Here is a 23,437-nt window from a genome sequence, read left to right as displayed (position 1 = left end):
TTGACAGGTTAAAGAAGGATATTCCTTTTCCACTGATTGGAATGTCAGTAACAAGGGGGTCACAATTTCAAGATTGCCAGCAAGAGAGCTGGGACTGAGATGAGACACTTTCCATTAGGATTTGGAATGTGCTGCCTTGAAGAGTGATGGAGGTGAATTCCATAGAAGGTTTCAAAAAAGGAGCTGGATATTTACTGGGAAGTGGTTAAATTAGAGGGCTGCAGAGATAGCTGAAAAATGTGTTGCTGGAAAAGCACAGCAGGTCAGGCAGCATCCAAGGAGCAGGAGAATCGACGTTTTGGGCATAAGCCCTTCTTCAGGAATGAGGGAGGTGTGCCAAGCAGGCTAAGATAAAAGGTAGGGAGGAGGGACTTGGGGGAGGAGCGTTGGGTATGCGATAGGTGGAAGGAGGTTAAGGTGAGGGTAATAGGCTGGAGAGGGGGTGGGAGCGGAGCGGTCGGGAAGAAGATTGCAGGTCAAGAAGGCAGTGCTGAGTCCGAGGGTTGGGACTGAGATAAGGTGGGGGGAGGGGAAATGAGAAAGCTGGAGAAATCTGCATTCATCCCTTGTGGTTGGAGGGTTCTGAGGTGGAAGATGAGGCGCTCTTCCTCCAGGTGTCGTGTTGCCATGGTCTGGCGATGGAGGAGGCCAAGGACCTGCATGTCTTTGGCGGAGTGGGACGGGGAGTTAAAGTGTTCAGCCACGGGGTGATTAGGTTGTATATTTGGACTGTAAGAGAGCATTTTATCTGGTGTCACATAGCGGGTTGGTTAGCAGATTAGAAATGATTGCTGAACGCCGTCCTTCTGCACTGTAATTGACTGATGGCTCCTTTGCAGCATGGATTAGAAGTTAGCTAAAAGATAGCAAACAGAGGACACACATCTCCTCTCTCTTCTCTCCCCCTCCCCTCTCTCTTCTCTCCCCCCCGCCCTCTCTTCTCTCCCCCCCCCCCTCTCTTCTCTCCCCCCCCCCCCCTCTCTTCTCTCCATGGACCAGTTGTTTTTTCATTGGCTTTTCTATTTTCACAGTCTTGACAGAACTTGGCTTCTCTTGACGATAATTATCTCTTGGAAATATTTGAACACTATCGGCTACCTCAAGCATTTTGAGGCCAAGCTAAACTGATAGATTTTGATTATAACTTGTGTGTGTTCTCAAATCTCTTACACTCTTATGTTGGAAGTTTGCTTGTAGGATATCTTTAATCTTAACAGTTCTGGCCCTGGAACATGTAGTGTAATCTCTGTAGGATTTTGTTTGTTGAGCCATAGTATTTCATTGAATAAGACAGTGACATTTACTCATGTATCAATTTTAAAATTAATGAGATGTCCATTGACAAACACTTTTGTCAAACTGGAGTCATTTGTATCACCAGTTTCCCCTAGGCATGCATTGACTATCTTTCTTTGTGCTGATGATTCTATGTTTTTATGATAGACATTTCACTTTTTGCCTGCACTTTATTTCTGCACATCCTCTGGAAGTGGCCTATAGCTTGATTGATGTAACATTATTTTGCTATATTTAGGTATTGCCTGTTCTTGTGAAGCTATTTGTTTCACAGCTCTGGAGGCTATGGTGACACAAGTGAATATCTAAGTACTGCTGAAATCTTCTGGAGTTTCTGACTAAAAATCCCTTTCAGGCAGTATTCCAAACTCCTATCCCCCTCTTGGGATTGTTCTCCTCAACTTCCCTATTAGCTTTCTACCTCTTATCTCTCATCTATGCTTCAAGTTATTGACTGCTCTACTAATTGAAAAAGGACTCCATCTATACTCCTAATAATCTTGTACACCTTTATCAGGTCTTCTCTCAACCTTTACTGCTCTGAAGGAAATAACCTCAGCCTATCCAATCTTTCCTCACATCTCAGATGTCTAGCCCATGCAGCATCTGACAAATTTTATCTGCACTATCTCGAGTGCATCATTCTAATAATGTGCTGACTAGAATTGTACCTGGTATTCCACTTTTGGACTATCGAACATTTTATGTAGTACCAACATGACCTCATATCTCTTGTGTTATATGCTTTGGCAAATAAAGGCAAGTATCACATACTTTCTCAGGTCTACCCTTCATAGTGTTAGCCCTCTTGAGTTGTTAGCCCTCTTGAGTTGTTAGCCCTCCCAAAGTGAACCTCACACTTTTGCAAGTTGAATTCCATTTGCCATCACTCTGCCCACCTACTCTATCCATTGGTATCCTCCTGTAGTTCACAACTATCCTTCTCACTAATTATAACCCTACAAATGTTTTTGTGTGTTCTGTGAATGTCTTGATCACGTATGATCATATTTAAGTGCAAATCATGAATATACAACACAAACAACACAGCACTGACCCAATGGGAAATAAACATCCAGTCACAGAAAGATTTCTCAACCCTATGGTCCTGTCTCTCAAACCACTTTGCCTTGCTCCCACTTTACCCTCTTCACCATTAGAGACCTTGTCAAAAGATTTGCTAAAATACATGTAGACCATATCAAACTGGAGACCATACCAACTTTCTGAGGACTCTTTGAAACTTACAAAATACTGAGAGGCCTGGATAGAATGGATGTGGAAAAGATGTTTCCACTAGTAATAGAGACTAGTACATGAGGGCACAGGCTCAGAGTGATGGGCTAACCCTTTAGCACAGAGATGAGGAGGAATTTCTTCAGCCAAATGGTGGTGAATCTGTGGAACCCATGGCCTCCACAGTTTTCTGGGGCAAAGTTATTGAGTGTATTTAAGACAGAGACAGATAGGTTCTTGATTAATAAGAATATCAAAAGTTATGGGGAGAAGTCAGAAGAATGTGATACAGAAACAGATGAGCCATGATCAAATCACATCCCTCAGTAGATTTGATGGACTGAATGACTTAAGTCTGCTTCTATACCTTCTGGCTTTCCTACATTTTTGTGGTGAAATGAAGGTTTCAAATCTGCTGTAGGCAAAATGAAAGTTTCCCATTTTCTTCAAGTCAAAGCGGACAATTTTCTGCCTTGCGTGACATAATGCACAATGCATATTCTTTTCCAATATTGATCTATTAAGTCTTGTGCCTGTGACCACAGTAAAGTCTTCTCTCCAAAACCACGTTTAGTTATGGATCCCCTGCTTTCAATGCAGCCTCAAATATCTTGTAACTATTCTCTTCTGTTAGAGTCTGTCTGCTCTTGCTTTTAAATTGCCCTTTTTATTTCTTTAATTCTGCCCCACATAGTTCCCAGTGCCATGACTTTGCTATAAAGTATTTTTATGACTCGATTTCCCTATTGTACAATGTTCCTTGTAGCACATTGTGAATATGAGGTACTCCTTTTGTTAATTCTATCCTTCCCAGCTTTTTTTCCGCACCATCAGTTTAAAGTTTTCATACTTGTCAACAGGGATTTATAAACTTTATTCAAGGAGCTCCAACACATTTGCATTCGAGCTGAACAACTAATTAGGAAAGGTCCTAAAGATCCTCACTTCCTGGTGGAATCTATGATCATCAGATGTGGCCAGTCTTTAAACTCTTTCTGTTCCACGCTGCTTTGAATGCTCTCCTTACCAGGTGTGAAGTAAAAGCTTTAGCCCTGGAGTGCTCATTCTCCCTTGTTGGTCTTTCCATAATTCCTGCTGACTGCTTGCATGCTCAAAAACTTGCAACTGCTAACTGTCTGTGTGGGTAAAATGGCGACTTCTTTGTAACTTATTCATTTGGAACTCTCTTCACCTGGGTCCAGTGCATTTTGTTTACTGTTGTATATTGCAGTATTTAGCAATCATGGCCACCATTGATCACCATGTGGCATTTTGCCACCCGTCCTCAGGTTGAAGGGCCAATTGGGTTTAATGTGGGAGAGGAACAATCACTAATGAATATTAACAAGAAGAGGTTGTTGTCTTAACAACATGTCGTGACATCATGATTGTAATCAGATACTAGTTACATTAGCTAGTTAAATATTCTTAGCAAAGCTATTGGGTGATATAAATGATACACCTGTCCCCTTCAAGTTGTGACAATGCTGCTCCGTTAGCAAGGTTCTGTTGTCCTTGGTCCTTTTTTCAGAGAGGTTGTAAAAGACATAGACTCTGAGAAGTCTAAGTTGAAGGGTTTTAGAGCCAGTTTGATTATAGCTAACAGATACTGCCTCAGTCAACAGGTTTTCAAGTTTTTGGAAAAAAAACTTGTACAGTGAAAGGGGAGTGGCCAGTTCTCCCCGCTCAGCTTTTCTCTGGTTTGGTTTGGGTTTTAGCAGTAGTGTTTAGAAGCTGCTGGACCCAAAGAAGCTGGTCCAGGTGGGTACTCTCTCTCCCTGACTTCTCTCCTGTAAGAAGCTGTGCCAAGGGGTGTTTATGGGAATTGTTGCAAGTATTGGAACAGCAACATTAAGTTGGTAATCATAGATTCCCTACAGTGTGGAAACAGGCCGTTTGGCCCAACAAGTCCACACTGACCCTCCGAAGAGTATCACACCCAGACTCATTCCCCTATCCTATGACTCTACATTTCCCCGATGCACCTCACCTACACATCCCTGAGCACTATGGGCAATTTTGCATGGAAAATTCACCTAATCTGTACATCATTGGATTGTGGGAGGAAACTGGAGCACCCAGAGGAAACCCACACTGACACGGGGAGAATGTGCAAACTCCACACAGACAGTCACCTGAGGCTGGAATTGAACCCAGGCCCTTGGCGCTGTGAGGCAGCAGTGCTAACCACTAAGCCACCCATATTTGAAGGGCAAAAATCTGCAGGACTGGAGAAAAGAACAGGGTGGTAGGATATGTTGAAGAGTTCTATCAACGAGCTACCACACACATGATGGGTAAAGCGATCATATCCTATTCTTGTAAATAAATTCTGTTTTGTTTGAAACTAGATGGTTTGACCAGTAGCATCCCTCCTGGAATGCCCACATTACACCTGCTTAAAACAACGAGAAAAGTTAAGGTCTGGGCTACCTTCTTGAAATGTTTTGAGGGGTCTGGCCTGGTCCATAACAGAGTTCCGGAATGGTTCTCCCTATTTTCTTACCCAAGACTGTGGACATCATCAGATTTGCTCGAACTTAATGCAGTCTCAAACATTAACCCCTTCAGAACTATTCCCTCTTAGAGCAGTAGGGATCTGGAGCTCACTGCCTGAAAGGGTGGTAGAGTTTGAAACACTCTCAATAATTTTTAAAACCTGCATATACACATAAAGTGCTGTGATGTATTATGCTCCTCATAAAGAGCTGGAATGTGGAATTCAATCTTTTGGCACCTTGTTTGTTTTACAGACACAATGGGATGAAGGATTTACCTCAGGGCTGCAACTTTCTATGGCTCATCTCAAATTCAGGGCCAGTAATATATTACTCAAATAATTTCTGCTCATATCCCCTCAGGATATTTTTTTTCATATTTTCCTTAAACCGTGTCCTTTTGAATACTAAATGTGTTGTCTTTAATCCTTTCTGCTTTAAGCAGAATGTACTCAGCTTCCAACATCTCTGCCACAGTTTCTCACCCCTGGTTCAAATTTCTCAAATCCCTTTTGCATTGTCTCTCCTTCTGAAGCTGTGTGCCCAGAATTGAACATAATATTCCAGTTAATGCCCAACACTAATCAGTGAGTTATAAAGGTTTAGCTTAACTTCCTTGCTTTCGTACTTCTCTGTTTACAAGGCCCAAGATTTGAAATGTTTGTTTCAGCATGCTTATCAACTTGCCCTGGAACCTTCAAATTTTTTTAAAATATTCTAATATTCTGTTTCACACCTGTTTAAATGTCTACAGTCTCTTTTATATTGTCTCTCCTTATTCCCCCTACCAAAAGGCATTCTATCACCTGCCCCTTGTCTTACTATGCTATCAGTTGATGTTCATTCTTATGTCCACCCTAACAGTTCAGGGCCTATGACAAGAAAATTGGCAGGAGAAAGCAAACAGTGGAAGCCATTTTCTTTGATTTCTGGCAACAGTGGCATTTATAAAACTGTTTTTGCGCTGTCTGAAGTCTCTGTGCAGCTTCCAACACCATCCACCTTTAATGGTGTCCAAACATTGACTTGCATTGTCAAAGAGCATTCACTGACTAAACTTGAAGATGGTGGACTTAAAGAATTCCATCTGGCCATTGATAAGACAATTGCTTCACTCTGCGACTATGCACACACAAAATAATGAGTCATTAATGCAGACGTCAGTAAAGCAGTTCCTTATATCAGTTGCTGGGGAACACCATTATACATTTCCTTCCAGTCTAAAAGCTAACTGGTCACCACTATATTCTGTTATCATCTACTTCCTGCCACTCTCTGCTTTTTGCCTCAGAGTTAGTTTCATATTAACTCCTCCACTGTTCCATTAATCCCACAGATTGTAATTGTGCTCAGAGCCCTGGTGTGGCCACAGATCAAGAAGGCATGGTGGCTCAGTGGTTAGCACTTCTGCCTCACAGTACAAAGACCTGGGTTCAATTCCAGCCTCCAGTGACTGTGTGGAGTTTGCACATTCTCCCAGTGCCTGCGCGGGTTTCCTCCCACAGTCCAATGATGTGCAGGTTAGGTAAATTGGCCATGCTAAATTGCCCATAGTGTTCAGGATGTGTAGGTTAGGTGCATTGGTCAGGAGAAATGTAGAGTAATACGATAGGGGAATAGGTCTGGGTAGGAAAGCCTTTGGAGGGTCAGTATGGACTTGTTTGGCCAAATGGCTAGTTTCCACACTGTAGGTGTTCTGTGTAACCTTTTTCAGAATTCTGAACAATGTGAAAGAACCAACTGTATTCAAAGCTGGTTGAAATTATACTGTAACAGAAATAATCTTTATCTCAAGGGGTTAATTTTGACCCTGTTTCTGTGTAGGTATTGGATCGAGAGAGGTCTTACTGACTAAAGGATGTCCAGGCGAAGAAAAAAAATGTGTGATACGAGTTGAAGAATGCAGAGGACCTGTAAGATGTGGCTGTGAGTACCTCCTGTGGTGAACACATGGGATTTTTGCATCTTAATGTTTTCATAATCTCTGCTGAAAGAGATTATATGCCATTCCTGAAGAACTCTTAATTTAGTTTTCAAAAGAACCTTCGCAATCGAGGTGGATAGAATTAATTTCTAAACCTGACAATTTAACCCTTCTGCTACTACTGATGAAAGCATCTTTTAGTTTAAACAGAAAGCACTATTTTGTTTCAAAAAACACATTTGTTTCTGTTTTGAATTGTGTAACATAGCAAACAAATAGTTGGATAGGGGAATTCTATTTGTGGACATTATGGGATTGCAGCATTGACTATCGGCCTGGCTAAACACCACCCATTTTCCTGTTTAGCAGCCAATTCCAAATCATGACAAGTTCCCAGTGGGACATTCCGGTAGGTGGCCTGTCATGGCTAGAGAGAAGAATCAATGCAGATCCGCTGGTGTGAAAGAAGTTTCTAAAAGATAAAGGGGTAGAAGAGGGAAGAATAGACAGAAATTCACTTCTGTGGCACAACGCAAATGGTAGTACAGAGGCCTTGCATCTTTTTCTGGCGACACTTGGTTGGTGTGATGCTGGGATCTGAAATTTGGGCAGTACCTTGTTGTGGAAATAAAGGTACATGCCAGTCTGCAAAGATTTGCCATGAGGCTGCAAGAGACACTGTTCATTAGTGCTGCTAAAAGACCAGGGACGCACATCACAACTAAGGTTTCTTTTGACATCACGAGGTACCCTTCAATATTTCCTGAGGTCACGTATGTTGCGTCCTGGGCTTTGCAATGAAATGTTGCTTCATCCTCACCACAAGGAAGGCAGAGGAGGAGGTCACCTGTCCACACAAAGACTGCATCAGGCAGAGAGGCAACAGTGATATGGCAGGGAGACGGAGCAAAGACTGAGGAGACAGTAAGCTCCATGCTGCACCTTATACCAACTTAGAGCCAGATAAACCACCCAGCCTGAATGTGTATGTGCCCACTAATGCTCTCTTGTTCCCATACCTTGACTTTCTCATCTTTGAGTTTTTTGCAGCAGAATTAGTCCATAATCCCGCTCTCCAGGTGCTAGCAAACAAACCATCCTTAAACCCTCACCTGGATGCAGTGCACTCCTGTCCGTTGATTTGCCTCGGATTGATCCCCCTCTACCAATCTCCAAGGTGCTTAAAGCTGCCCATACATGTCTGTGAGTGTCAGCAGAAGGGAAAGTGACTGCCTAGTGGTATTCTGGCTGGAATATCAATCCAGAAACCAGGGTAAAGTTCAGGGGACTCAACTTTGAAATAAGGCAAATTATGGGAATTGAATTCAATAAAACTCCAGAATTGCAAGTCTAATGATGACCATGAATTCTTTGTTGATTGTTGGAAAAACCCATTTGGTTCAGTAATGCTCTTTATGGAAGGAAATCTGCCATTCTTACCTGGTCTGGGCTACATGTGATTCCACACACACAGCAATGTGGTTGACTCTTAACTGCCCTCTGAACAATTAGAGATGGGCAACAAATGCTGGCCTAGCCAGAGATGCCCTCATCCTGTGAATGAATTTTAAAAAAGAAATAATGGGACCCCTCCACCAGTTGCTGAGTTGCTGTTTTCTCTCTCTCTGCTTGTACTGTGGCTGGGCAGGTAGCTGTTCATGGGTCTGATCCATATCCAAGGAAAAGTTGTTGTGAAGGGAGGATTGGTGGGGTTGCAAAGCCATGATTCATGCTCACTCTATTGGCTCAATCACGATGTCAGAAAAGTAAATTGATGGTCTGCTGGGGACTGAGAATGAGAACAAAGTAGGAACGCCTTCTGTGTTCAGCCATGCCAGTGTTATGGCTGCTGTCACCTTTGGTGCCAGGAGGTAGAGTTCCATCTTCTCTGAAGGCTCAAGAGATTCATCCCTGCTTCCTTCTAATATGTGTTATATGACACAGAACAACAGAGAGCAGAAGGTCAATGATTGTCTTTGGTTGATTATCTGAAGATGGTGAGAGTTATGCAGAAGTCATGCTGCATTGATGTGTTATTTTAGTAGTCTGCTTCTTGTGATGACAATGCTGTTACAGTGCTCAGATTGTTGCTCGGTTGACAAAGAAATCAAACATAGAACATTACAGTACATTACATGCCCTTTGGCCCTTGATGTTGCGCTGCCCTGTGAAACCAATCCGAAGCCTATCTAGCCTACACTATTCCATTCTCATCCATATGTCTATCTAATGACCTTTAAATGCCCTTAAAGTTGGAGAGTTTACTGTTGTTGCAGGCAGTGCATTCCACGCCCCTATTACTCTCTGAGTAAAGAAACTACCTCTGACATTTGTCCTCTATCTATCACCCCTCAATTTAAAGCTAAGCCCCCTCGTACTAGCCAATACCATCCAAGGAAAAAGGCTCTCACTGTCCACTCAATCTAACCCTCTAATTATCTTATATGTGTCAAATAAGTCACCTATCAACCTCCTTCTCTCTAAAGAAAATAACTTCAAGAAGTCCCTCAACCTTTCCTGATAAGACCGTCCCTCCATACCAGACAACATCCTAGTAAATCTCCTCTGAACCTTTTCCAAAGCTTCCACATACCTCCTATAATGCGTTGACCAGAACTGCACACAATACTCCTAGTGCGAGTGATTTGTGCGCCAGAGTTTTGTACAGCTGCAGCATGACCTCATGGTTCCGAAAATCAATCCCTCGGTATAAAAGCTAATACTCCGTATGCCTTCTTAACAACCCAATCAATCTAGGTGGGCAACTTTGAGGGATCTATGTACATGGACACTGAGATCTCTCTGCTCATCTATATTACCAAGAAAGTTACCATTTGCCCAGAACTCTGCATTCCTGTTACTCCTTCCAAAGTGAATCACCTCACACTTTTCCACATTAAACTCCATTTGCCACCTCTCAGTTCAGCTCTGCAGCTTATCTATGTCCCTCTCTAACCTACAATATACTTCCGCACTATCCACAACTCCACCGACCTTAATGTCGTTCGCAAATTTATTAACCCATCCTTCAATGCCCTCATCCAGGTTGTTTATAAAAATGACAAACAACAGTGGACCCAAAACAGCAATATCTGTATACCAGGATGAACATTTCCCATCAACCACCACCCTCTGTCTGCTTTCAGCTAACCAATTTCTGATCCAAACCGCTAAATCGCCCTCAATCCCATCCCTCCTTCACAAAATCGTGCTGACTATCCTTAATCGATTTATTTCTGTCGAGATGATTATAAATCCTATCTCTTATTACCTTTTCCAATACTTTACCCACAACTGAAGTAAGGTTCACGAGTCTATAATTACCAGGGTTGTCTAACCCCCTTCCTTGAACAAGGGGACATCCTCCGATCTTCTGTTAGTCTTCCTGTAGACAATGATGACATAAAGATCAAAGTCAAAGGCTCAGCAATCTCCTCCCTGGCTTCTCATCTGGCCCAGGAGATATATCTATTTTCACACTTTGCAGAATTTCTAACACCTCCTCCTTGTGAACCTCAATCCCATCTAGTCTAGTAGCAGGTTTCTCAGTATTCTCCTCAACAATATTGTCTTTTTCCAGTGTGAATACTGACGAAAAATATTCATTTAGCACTTCCCCTATCTCCTCTGACTCCATGCACATTTTCCCACTATTGTCCTTGACTGGCCCTAATCTTACTCTAGTCATTCTTTTATCCCTTATATACCTATAGAAAGCTTTAGGTTTTTCCCTGATCCCATCTGCCAACAACTTCTCATATCCCCTTTTTGCTCATCTTAGTTCTCTCTTTAGGTCTTTCCTGACTACCTTGTAACTCTCAATCACCCTAACTGAGCCTTTACATCTCACTCTAACATAAGTATTCTTCTTCTTCTTGACAAGAAACTCAACTTCTTGAGTAAACCATGGCTCCTGTGCTCGACAACTTCCTCCTGTCTGACAGGTACATACTTATCAAGGACGCACTGTAGCTGTTCCTCGAATAAGCTCCACCTTTGAATTGTGCCCATCCCCTGCAGTTTCCTTCCCCAACCTATGCATCCTAAATCTTTCTAATCGCATTGTAATTGCCTTTCCCCCAGCTGTAGCTCTTGCTGTCCAGTGTATACTATCCCTTTCCATCGCTAAAGTAAACATAACCGAATTGTGGTCACTATAACCAAAATGCTCACCTACCTCCAAATCTAACACCTGGCCAGATTCATTACTCAGTACCAAATCCAATGTGACCTTGCCCCTTGTTGGCCTGTCTACATACTGTATCAGAAAACCCTCCTGCACACATTGGACAAAAACTGACCCATCTAAACTACTTGAACTATAGTATTCCCAGTCAATATTTGGAAAGTTAAAGCCCACCATAACAACTACCCTGTCACTCTCACTCCTATCAAGAATCATCTTTGCTATCCTTTCTTCTAAATCTCTGGAACTATTTGGAGGCCTATCGAAAACTCCCAACACGGTGACTACTTATTTTCTGTTTCTAACCTCAGCCCATACTACCTCAGTAGATGAGTCCTCAAATGCCCTTTCTGCCTCCGTAATACTGTCCTTGACTAATAATGCCACACCCCCACCTTTTTTACCATTTTCTCTGTTCTTACTGAAACATCTAAATCCCGGAACCTGCAGCAACCATTCCTGTCCCTGCTCTACGCGTGTCTCCGAAATGGCCACAACATCGAAATCCCAGGTACCAACCCATGCTGCAAGTTCACCCACCTTATTCCGGATGCTCCTGGCTTTGAAATAGACACACTTCAAACCAACTTCTTGCTTACCGGTGCCATCTTGCGACCCTGAAACTTTACTTCGGACCTCCTTACCCTCAACCTCCTCTATACTCGATCTACAATTTGGGTTCCCTCACCCCCTGCTGAATTAATTTAAACCCACCCGAAGGCCATTAGCAAATCTCCCCCACGGGATATTGGTACCGCTTTGGTTCAGGTGAAGACCATCCTGTTTGTAGAGGTCCCACCTACCCCAGAAACAGCCCCACTTATCCAGGAATCCAAAACCCTCCCTCCTGCACCATCCCTGTAGCCAGGTGTTCAACTCCTCTCTCTCCCTATTCCTCGCCACGCTAGCACATGGCATGGGCCACAAACCAGAGGTAACAACTCTGTTTGTCCTAGCTCTAAGCCTCCACCCTAGCTCCCTGAATTTCTGTCTTAAATCCCCATCTGATATTCCCACCAATGTCATTGGTGCCTAGTGGACCACAACTTGGGGCTGCTCCCCCTCTGCGTCAAGGATCCTGAAAACATGATCAGAGACATCACGAACCCTGGCACCTGGGAGGCAGCACACCAACTGCGAGTCTCTGTCATTCCCACATGGTTTTGTAGTTAATAGTGGGGAAAAAAGGTGTAGACTGCAACAAGATATCACTGATTAGAGATAATTTGGAGATTTTTAACTGATTAGAGAAACCTCCATGGATCTGGCAGGTTCCCACACTAGTGCTAATATCTCTGCCTACCAGCTCCGACTTCCAGGCCCTCTTTGCTCCTTTCCCATCCTTTATGGCTGAAATTTCATCTTCCAAAGAAAAGCATGCTGGCCAAAAAGAAACTGTCCTCATTAGATGATGATAGAAAGACCAGGGCAAACAGATTATGGGGAAAAAGCTACAGGAGGGATGTGAAGAAGACTCTTCTCATTAGAGCAAGTGGCAATGATCTGGCAGTCACTGACCACAAGGACGTTGGAAATGGAAACAATCAATGATTTCAAATTGAAAATGTATGGGTACTTGAAGGAAATAACCCTGCAGGGGATAGTGAGGGCAAATGAGATCACTAGATTGGTTTACAGAGGAATAGCCAGGGCATTATGGACTGAATAGCTTCCATCTTTGCTGTAGTGACTCTATGTGACTCATTATAGGGAGCCAAACTGCTTCTCTGACATGAAACCCTCCTTTGACCCCTCCACCATGGAACCAAGAAATGTCCTTTTTTGTGGATGGTAAAGCTAATATGACTGGAATACCAGGCCTCAGTGCTGGATACCATTGTGGTTAGGGAAGTGGGAACAGTCCAATTGGAGTTCCAACCCCAGTCTGCCTTCATTGTGCTGTGTCCTCTGTCTCTGTAGGCTTTAACCTTTTCCAGGCTGAGTGGGAAACTCAGCAGGGGCTGCAGCACGGCTTGTTTCCATTATGCTCCCTCAGAACTTCTGCATTAGTCTTCTGGAACCATGCAGCAAGTAAACCTCCAAAGAATCTACGTTCCCTTCATTTGCAAATTTTTCAGCTCTATTTCTATCTCCTAACTAAGATAAGGAAGACATGTTTTCCTCTTTAGGTGGTTTAGCTTTGTTTTTCAGAAATTCAATCTAAAGTTAAGTCTTGGCAAGAAAAGAAATTCTCTTGCTGTGGAACTAAGTGCATTCCGAAGTCATTGAGGCCCGTGAACTGGTTGGTGGTGGTCAATATCTGAACTTTGCTGCAGTCCCTTCCTACAGTATCGCCAGAACTCCACCATCAAATGTGGCTTTGCTTTAAGCCAAACAGCTGTGTTCACTGTTGGAAACATTGGAGCGATGTAGCTACATGTCAGTACTTCCAAATAGGGTAAATTAATTAACAGGAGCAGTTAACCAACATTTGCTGAGTTACCTTTGCTGGTGAAGGAGCTTGTGCATTTGGGTTCTTGATGCAGATTTCTCAGATCTCTCTGTACATCAGCTTTGCATGTACTGATTTTTAATCATGTTTGTTTTCAGCTGTTTGGTCACCCAACATGTAAATACAATTATGAAGTATAATCTTTAGCCAGGTTCTTTATTTGGAATTCTGAAAAGAAAAGGTTTAGTCCTATATTAACAACATTAACTTACCCTTCTTTAGCAGATTCTAAACTTTTCTTTATTCTATACGATTGATGATGAAGATGGCCAAGCAAATTGAAGCAATTGTCAAGGAAGAAGGATTATGGGATCCGTGGGTTTATAAATAGAGGCATAGAGTATAGAAGCAAGGAAGTGATGCTACCTCTCTGTAAATCATTGATTTGACCACATTTGGAGTATTGTTTTCTGTTCAGGGAACCTTATTTAAGAAAAGATGTTAAAGCTCTGGAGACAATGCAAAGGAAATTTACTAGGAAGATACTGGGAATGGGGGATTTTAGATACAAGGAAAGGCTGGCAAGATTGGGTGTATTCTCCTTGGAGCAGGGAAGATTAAGAGTGACCTTATGAGGTGTTCAAAATTATGAACAATTTTGAAAAGGTAGAGAAAAATATTCTGTTTCCATTAGTGGATATGTTAATAACTAAGGTCTACAATTTCAAGATTGAGATTAGATTAGATTCCCTACAGTGTGGAAACAGGCCCTTCAGCCCAACAAGTCCACACCGATCCTCCGAAGACTAACCCACCCAGACCCATTCCCCTCTGACTAATGCACCGAATAACTATGGACAATTTAGCATGGCCAATTCACCTGAATTGCACATCATTGGAATGTGGGAGGAAAATGGAGTACCCGGAGGAAACCCATGCAGACACGGGGAGAATGTGCAAACTCCACACAGGCAGTCGCCCGAGGCTGGGATTGAACCTGGGACCCTAGCGCTGTGAGGCAGCAGTGCTAACCACTGACCCACTGTGCCAGCAAGAGACCGAGGAATGAGATGACGATAAACTTTCTAGAGAGAGAGTTGTTAGGATTTGGAATGTGCTGTCTGGGAGAGTGGTGGAGGTGGATTCCATAAGAGGTTTCAAAAAAGAGCTGGATGTATATTTGAAAGTGATGAATTTAGAGCTGGAGAGGATCAGAGGGACCTTGGTATGCTTGTTGAAGGCAGATAAATAAGGTGAGTAGGAAGGCATATGGAATACTTACCTTTATTAGTCAAGGTATTGATTATAAGAGCAAGGACTGTATGATGGAGCAACAGCTGGAGTACTATAGGAAGGATGATATTACACTGGAGAGGGTGCAGAAGAGATTCACCAGGATGTTGCTTGGACTGGAATGATTCATCTATGTAGAGAGACGGGATTGGCCGGAGTTGTTTTCCTTGGAGCAAAGAAGATTGAGGAGAGTCTCGTTGAAGTGTATAAAGTTCTGAGCGGCATGGACAGGGCAGATAGGGATGATCTTTCCCCTTAGCAGTGGAATTAATAACCAAAGAGCATAGGTTTTAAGGCAAGGAGAAAGCAGTTTAGAGGGGATTTGAGGAAAATAGTTTTCCTCCAGTGTGTTGTGCGTATGTGGAACTTATAGCAGGAGCCCTCAAAACATTTGACAACTATTTAAATGAGCACAGGACATGCCATTCCACGCAAGGTCATGGGCCAACTGCTGGGAAATGGGATTTGAATAGATGGATGTTTGATGGGCAGTGTAGGCGAAAGAGCCTCTTCTGTGCTGTAAAAACTCTATGACTGTCCATGACTAGATAAGGAGTGTCCCAGATTTCATCCCAAGTGATATTTCTATCAGTTTTCAGCCAGGTTGGCATTAAGGATTCTTTTATTCACCTCAATACCTTAGATTCAGGAAAGGTTCCCTGCTTCTAAGCACTGTCTGCTTCAGGTAATGTGTTAAATGGTTGGTGCAAAATAAAGTGAAAGGAAGTTACAGTACAGGCAACAATCATATGGCTACTGTTAGCTAGCTAGCATATAATATGCTGAAAATAAGCCCTTCTTCAGGCTTATGCCTGAAACATCGATTCTCCTGTTCCCTGGATGCTGCCTGACCTGCTGCGCTTTTCCAGCAACACATTTTCAGCTCTGATCTCCAGCATCTGCAGACCTCACTTTCTCCCCTAGCATATAATATGCACCTACATTTCTCCAAACATCCCATTTTCATTAAAAAAAACAAAAAATAGATTCTTGCATTACTATTTGCAGATGCAAGTCACCCAAGTTACCTAATGTCCGATATTTATTATTAAAATTTTATGTTAATTCTGGTCAATGCTGGTTTCATCGGTCTCTGAACATTGCATACATAATCTTTAAATAATGTAGATCTTGTAATGGTGCATGCATGCATTATCTTTGGCTGAACTTCTCGTATCTGGCTATTCCTGGGATGATGCTCTATCTCTGTGGAAAGTTGGTCCATGGTGAGTGCTTGATTAGAGCAAGATCCTAGTCTTTCAGATTCAATGTCTCTGGTGGGTTAACAACTTAAAGAGCTGAAAATGTGTTGCTGGAAAAGCACAGCAGGTCAGGCAGCATCCAGGGAACAGGAGAATCGACGTTTCGGGCATAAGCCCTTCTTCAGGAATGAGGAAAGTTTGTCCAGCAGGCTAAGATAAAAGGTAGGGAGGAGGGACTTGGGGGAGGGGCGTCGGAAATGTGATAGGTGGAAAGAGGTCAAGGTGAGGATGATAGGTCAGACTGGGGTGGGGGCAGAGAGGTCAGGAAGAAGATTGCAGGTTAGGAAGGCGGTGCTGAATTCGATGGATTTGACTGAGACAAGGTGGGGGGAGGGAGAATGAGGAAACTGGTGAAATCCGAGTTCATCCCTTGTGGTTGGAGGGTTCCTAGGCGGAAGATGAGGCGCTCTTCCTCCAGCCGTTGTTTTGTTGTGGTCTGGCGATGGAGGAGTCCAAAGACCTGCATATCCTTGGTGGAGTGGGAGGGGGAGTTGAAGTGTTGAGCCACAGGGTGGTTGGGTTGGTTGGTCCGGGTGTCCCAGAGGTGTTCTCTGAAACGCTCCGCAAGTAGCCGGCCTGTCTCCCCAATATAGAGGAGGCCACATCGGGTGCAGAGGATGCAATAGATGATGTGTGTGGAGGTGCAGGTAAATCTGTGGTGGATATGGAAGTTTCCTTTGGGGCCTTGGAGGGAGGTGAGGGGGGAGGTGTGGGCGCAAGTCTTGCACCTCCTGCGGTTGCAGGGGAAGGTGCCGGGAGTGGAGGTTGGATTGGTGGGGGGTGTGGATCTGATGAGGGAGTCACGGAGGGAGTGGTCTTTACGGAATGCTGATAGGAGAGGGGAGGGAAATATATTCTTGGTGGTGGGGTCCGTTTGGAGGTGGCGGAAATGACGGCGGATGATGCACTGTACATGGAGATTGGTGGGGTGGTAGGTGAGGACCAGTGGGGTTCTGTCCTGGTGGCGGTTGTAGGGGCGGGGCTCAAGGACGGAGGAGCAGGAAGTGGAAGAGATGTGGTGGAGGGCATCGTCGACCACGTCGGGGGGAAATTGCGGTCCTTGAAGAAGGAGGCCATCTGGGTTGTATGTTTTTGGAACTGGTTCTCCTGGGAGCAGACGCGGCAGAGTCGAAGGAATTGGGAGAATGGGATGGCGTTTTTACAGGGGGCAGGGTGGGAGGAGGTGTAGTCCAGGTAGCTGTGGGAGTCGGTCGGTTTGTAGTAGATGTCCGTGTTGATTTGGTCGCCTGAGATAGAAATAGAAAGGTCGAGGAAGGGGAGGGAGGAATCTGAGACTGTCCAGGTGAATTTGAGGTCGGGGTGGAAGGTGTTGGTGAAGTGGATGAACTGTTCAACCTCCTCATAGGAGCACGAGGTGGCGCCGATACAGTCATCGATGTAGCGGAGGAAACGGTGGGGGGTGGGGCTAGTGTAGTTTCGGAAGATGGACTGTTCAGCCTCTCCCTATACCTCAAATCCTCTAACCCTGGCAACATCTTTGTAATTCGTTTCTGAACTCTTTCAAGTTTCACAACATCTTTCCGATGGAAAGGAGACCAGAATTGCATGCAATATTGCAACAGTGGCCTAACCAATGTCCTGTACAGCCGCAACATGACCTCCCAACTCTGACCGATGAAGGAGAGCATACCAAATGCCTTCTTCACTATCCTATCTACTTGTGACTCCACTTTCAAGGAGCTATGAACCTGCACTCCAAGGTCTCTTTGTTCAGCAACGTTCCCTAGAACCTTACCATTAAGTGTATAAGATTTGCTTTCCCAAAACGTAGCACCTCACATTTATCTGAATTAAATTCCATCTGCCAGTTCTCAACCCATTGGCCCATCCGATCAAGATCCTGTTGTAATCGGAGGTAACCCTCTTCGCTGTCCACTACACCTCCAATTTTGATGTAATCTGCAAACTTACTAACTGTACCTCTTATGCTCACATCCAAAACATTTATATAAATGATGCAAAAGTAGTGGACCCAGCAACGATTCTTGTGGCACACCACTGGTCACAGGCCTCCAGTCTGAAAAACAACCCTCCACCACCACCCTCTGTCTTCTACCTTTGAGCCAGTTCTGTATCCAAATGGCTAGTTCTCCCTGTATCCTGTGAGATCTAACTTTGGTCACCAGTCTCCCATGGGGAACCTTGTTGAAAGTCTTACTGAAATTCATATAGATCACATCTACCACTCTGCCCTCATCAATCCTCTTGGTTACTTCTTCAAAAAACTCAATCAAGTTTGTGAGACATGATTTCCCATACACAAAGCCATATTGACTATCCTTAATCAGTCCTTGCCTTTCCAAATACATGTACATCCTGTCCTTCAGAAATCCCTCCAACAACTTGCCCACCACCGACGTCAGGCTCACTGATCTATAGTTCCCTGGCTTGTCCTTACCACCTTTCTTAAGCAGTGGCACCATGTTAGCCGACCTCCAATCTTCCAGCACCTCACCTGTGAGTATCGATGATACATATATCTTAGCAAAAGGCCCAGAAATCACTTCTCTAGCTTCCCACAGAGTTCAAGGTACACCTGATCAGGTCCTGGGGATTTATCCACCTTCATGTGTTTCAAGACATCCAGCACTTCTGTATTACACATCTGTAATATGGACATTTTTCAAGATGTTACTATTTATTTCCCTACTGTCTATATCTTCCATGTCCTTTCCCACAGTAAATACTGATGTAAAATACTCGTTTAGTATCTCCCCCATTTTCTACGGCTCCACACAGAGGCTGCCTTGCTGATCTTTGAGGGGCCCTATTCTCTCCCTAGTTGCCCTTTTGTCCTTAATGTATTTGTAAAAACCCTTTGGATTCTCCTTAATTCTATTTGCCAAAGCTATCTCATGTCCCCTTTTTGCCCTCCTGATTTCCCTCTTAAGTATACTCCTACTGCCTTTATACTCTTCTAAGGATTCACTTGATCTATCCTATCTATACCTGACATATGCTTCCTTCTTTTTCTTAACCGAACAGTCAATTTCTTTAGTCATCACTTGAGTTGTTTCTTGTTCTGTACCTTAATACTACCGCACACTGTTAGCCATGAGCATGCATAGAGGTTCAAACTCTAATGACAAATTAGAAAATAACTTTTTTAGGTAGATTACAAATTCAACAAACCATTGACTGCTTTCACATCTGTTGGTCCCTGCCATGTACTTGACTTTAGGCATCTTAATTACATTTTTTTTCATTTTCTTACCACTCTTTTTCTTCTGCGTTCTCTGATGACTGCTTCTTGGCTTTCTGTTGTTTACCATTTGCCATTAACTCCTCAACAAAGGATTTCTTGGTCTGGAATTCTCCATGGTGGATGCTGTGTTTGTTCACATTTTCATCTAATAGGAGATGATGTTCACCAAGAAGAGATTCAAGACCTGGAAAATAATTTTTATAATCTTTCAGGATCTGTACAGCAGTGAAGGGTTTCATGAAACATGTGACATGCTGCGATCTCTTCTGGCATGAGTTCTTGGTACAAGCTATAGATGTGGTCTAGCTGAGATGAGTGGATTTTGCGTATCTCCATATCTTCATTCTTCCCATTCCATGGGTTCTCCACTTCATTTGTCCTCATAGGATGCACACCTCACCTTGAAGGGCCATCATCTTCAGCCACTTCGGAAAACTCATGATGTCGCATGAAACATCAGTGTCTATCCGCCGCTTCACATTCACTTAATGTTCTCCTTCTGTATTCCAATATTCACAAATCAGTTATCACCTTTAGACCTCATAATTCCAACCCACTGGTTAATGCAGAGTGATTTGTCAGATGTTTTAGCTGACACCTTTTCACCTTTCTGGGCTCGATGTGCTTCTTTAGGAATGTAGGGACAAGAATAGGCCAATCAGCCCAACAAACTTTCCCCTTCATTCAGTATGAATATGTCTGATCATATTGGATAAACTAAAAGAAATCTAAATCCCAGAGTGTTGAAAGGGACACTTACAGAAATAATGGATGTGCACGTCCGTAGTCACCTTTCAAATTCTGTGCATTCTAGAATGTTGCCTGGTGGTCCCAAGGTTGAAAATATCACCTCAATATTTAAGAGGGAGGGAGGGAGAAAACAAGGAACTGCAGACCTAACAGCATGACATCAGAAGTAGCAAAAATACTGTTATCAATTCCAAAGGAAGTAGCAACTAGAGAGTTAGAAAACAATGATCTGCTTGGGTCGAGTCAACATAGATCTATGCAAGGGAAATCATATTTGACAAACTTGCTACAGCATTTCTGAGGATGTTACAAGCAGAGCAAAAAAAAGGGGAACCAGTGAATGTAGTGTGTTTGGATTTTCAGAAAATCTTTGAACAAGTTCCGCACAGGAGGTTATTAAACACAATTACAGCACATGGGATGGGGTGGGGGGAGGCGGTAAAATACTGGCCTGGATTTAGGATTGACTAATGGAAAGAAAACAGGGAGTAGCAGTAAGTAGGTCATTCTGAGGTTGGGAGGCTGTGACTAGTGGTGTACTGCAAAGGATCAATGCTTAGAACTAACCATTCACAATGTATATCAATGATTTGGATGTGAAAACAAAAGTAATACTCCAAGCTTCAGGTGAAAAAAACTAGGTGGGAATTTATGTTGTGAGAGTGATGCAAAGAGACTTCGGTTGGATCCAGACAAACTAAATAAATGGGCAATGACATGGCATGTGCAATATAAAGTGGATAACTGTGGTAGGAGGAACTGAGGTGTGGAATGTATCTGAAATAGTGAGTAATTGGGAAGTGTTATGTCCAAAAGGACCAAGGTGACTTTGTTCATCTATCACTGAAAGTTACCCTGAAGGTGCAGCAAATAATTAAAGAGGCAAACAGAAGATTTAAATACATAAAAATCAGAAGCAGAAGTTGGCCATTTGGCCCTTCGAGACTGCTCTGTCATTCAGTAAGATAATTATTAATCTGTTCGTGTTTCGAATTCTGTCCTTTCATCAATAATTCCCTTCCCTAACAAAAATCAATGTACCTCCATCTTTAGAATATTCAATGACCCTGTCTCCAATGCCTTCAGAAGGAGAGAGTTCCAAAGTTGCACAACTCTCTGAGAGAAAGGAATTCTCCTCATCTTTAAAAGGTGACCCCTAATTGTGTAAGTGTCCTCTAGATAGGCTGAGCTCAGACATCAGACAAAACATCCTTTCCATGCTATCCTTGATAAGACCTTTCGGCATCGTATGTGCCAAGTCATATATCAAGTTACCCCTCACTCTCCTAAACTCCAGTGAAACGAAGCTCAGCCTGTCCAACTGTTCTCCATTAAACAATCTGCTACTTCATGTATCAATCTAGTGAATCTTCTCTGCAGTGCGTCCAAAGGATTTAAATCTTTCCTTAAGTAAGCACAAAATCACACCCAGTATTTTACAAGAGGAGTAAAGAAATCTTTGTAATAAACACTGTTGAGAGTGCACCTGGAGTAAAGAGTGCAGTTTTGATCCCTTTAACTAAGAAAGGAGATACGTGCCATAGGGAGAGTGCACTGGATGTTTACAAGACTAATTTCTGGAACAGTGGGATTGATCTTTGAGGAGAGATTGAGGAAACCGGGCCTGTGTGCTTCAGAAGAATGAAAGGTAACCTTATAAAGACTCACAACATTCTTAAAGGATGAGAGAGGTTAGATATAAAAAACCATGCTTCCCCTATCTGGGACTATAGAACCATCAGGGACAGTCAGAATAAAAGGCAAGCCATATAGGTCTGAGAATTCCTAGAGGAGAGTGAATCTTTGGAATTCTCTATCCCTGAGGGCTGTGGAAGCTCAGACATTGATTATGTTCAACACTGAGATATGTGGATAATGTGGGAAATGGCTTTGAATTAGATGATCAGCCATGCTCTATAACAGTGAAGCAGGCTCAATGTGGTGAACCTCCTGTCCCACCTCTGTGTTCCTATGTTTCCTCCAGCAGAGATGGGTAGTTCAATGGTCCTCAGTAGGTTTGTGGACTTGAATATCTTCTATAGATAGACATGGTTCATGACATCTCAGTGGAGTTGTAAATTACAGGGAGACACCAGTACTAGCTATTTTTGAGATGATTTGTAGCTCAGGTTGATGATATGTATGTAAGTTAGCTCACTGAGCTTGAAAGTTTGTTTTCAGATGTTTTGTCACCATACTAGATAACATCATCAGTGAGAGTCTCTGGTGAAGCACTGGTGGTATGTCCCACCTCTCTATTTATAGGTCCTGGTTTCTTAAAGTGGGTGATGTCATTTCCAGTTCTTTTTTTTCAAGGGAAGGTAGATAGGGTCTAAACCAATGTGTTTATTGATGGAGTTCTGATTAGAATGCCATGCCTCGAAGAATTCTCGTTCATGTCTTTGTTTCGCCTGTCTGAGGATGTGTGTGTTGTCCCAGTCAAAGTGATGTCCTTCTTTGTCTGTATGTATAGAAACTAGTGATAGTGGGTCGTGTCTTTTGGTGGCCAGTTGGTGTTCATATATCCTGGTGGCAAGTTTCCTGCTAGTTTGTCCGATGTAGTGTTTTTTACAATTCTTGCATGGTATCTTGTAAATGACGTTAGTTTTGCTGGTGGTATCTAATAGATCCTTTAGGTTCATTGTGTTAGTCATTGTGTTTACGTGTGTTAGTAGGTTTGTGGACTACCATGACACCAAAGGGTCTGAGTAGTCTGGAAGTACTGCAAGACACCAGTACTAATTGAGGGGCTAAAAAAAAATCTGTTTCTAGAATTGTTTACTTGACAGGCCACTTGCTTTGAGTTACATAAAAAAAAATGTTATTTCAGTTTCAAAAGCCTTCATTGGCACTATGGTATATTTAGTTCCCAATTCTGACCATCTTGCAACCATGTTTCAGCAATGGCTAATATATAACAATCTTCAATTCAAATTTGTGCCTGCAGCTCAATTAATTTATTCCTTACACACTGTGCATTCATTCATAGAATCGTTATTTGGGCCAGTGCAGAACAATAGACTTGTGAGAAAAGTTATTGTTCATGGCATAAAAAGATCAGTAGAAATGTGGACACAAGAATTGGCTGAGTGATAGCAAACAGAGAGTACTGGTCAATGAATATTTTTCAGGCTGGAAGAAGGTTTGGAGTGGAGTTCCCCAGGAGTCAGTATTGGGACCCATGCTTTCCCTGCTATAAATTAATGATCTTCATATCTTTATAGTACACTTGAAAGTGTGGTGGAGGCAGGTTCGATTGAAGCATTCATAAGGATATTACTTGAATAGAAGTAAATCTAGAAGGGATAGATGGAAATGCAGGAGAATGGCACTAAATCATAATGCTCATTTGGGGAACTACTGCAGACAGGATG

General features: G+C 42.9%; 1 protein-coding gene across 1 annotated transcript in view; it reads left to right on the top strand.

Moving 5' to 3' along the window:
* Positions 1 to 23,437, top strand: part of LOC122548665 (uncharacterized) — a 57,843-nt gene that overhangs the window by 14,306 nt on the left and 20,100 nt on the right. Inside the window, exon 3 of the mRNA XM_087976231.1 lies at positions 6,855 to 6,956. Coding sequence (XP_087832357.1) covers positions 6,855 to 6,956 — 102 coding nt within the window. The remainder of the gene's footprint in view (positions 1 to 6,854; positions 6,957 to 23,437) is intronic.

This window comes from Chiloscyllium plagiosum, unplaced genomic scaffold (assembly GCF_037043375.1).
Source record: "Chiloscyllium plagiosum isolate Xiang-an unplaced genomic scaffold, Cpla_swu_hap1 HiC_scaffold_3, whole genome shotgun sequence".
In the NCBI taxonomy this organism is placed as follows: domain Eukaryota; kingdom Metazoa; phylum Chordata; class Chondrichthyes; order Orectolobiformes; family Hemiscylliidae; genus Chiloscyllium; species Chiloscyllium plagiosum.
This window is presented reverse-complemented; position numbering and strand designations above follow the sequence as displayed.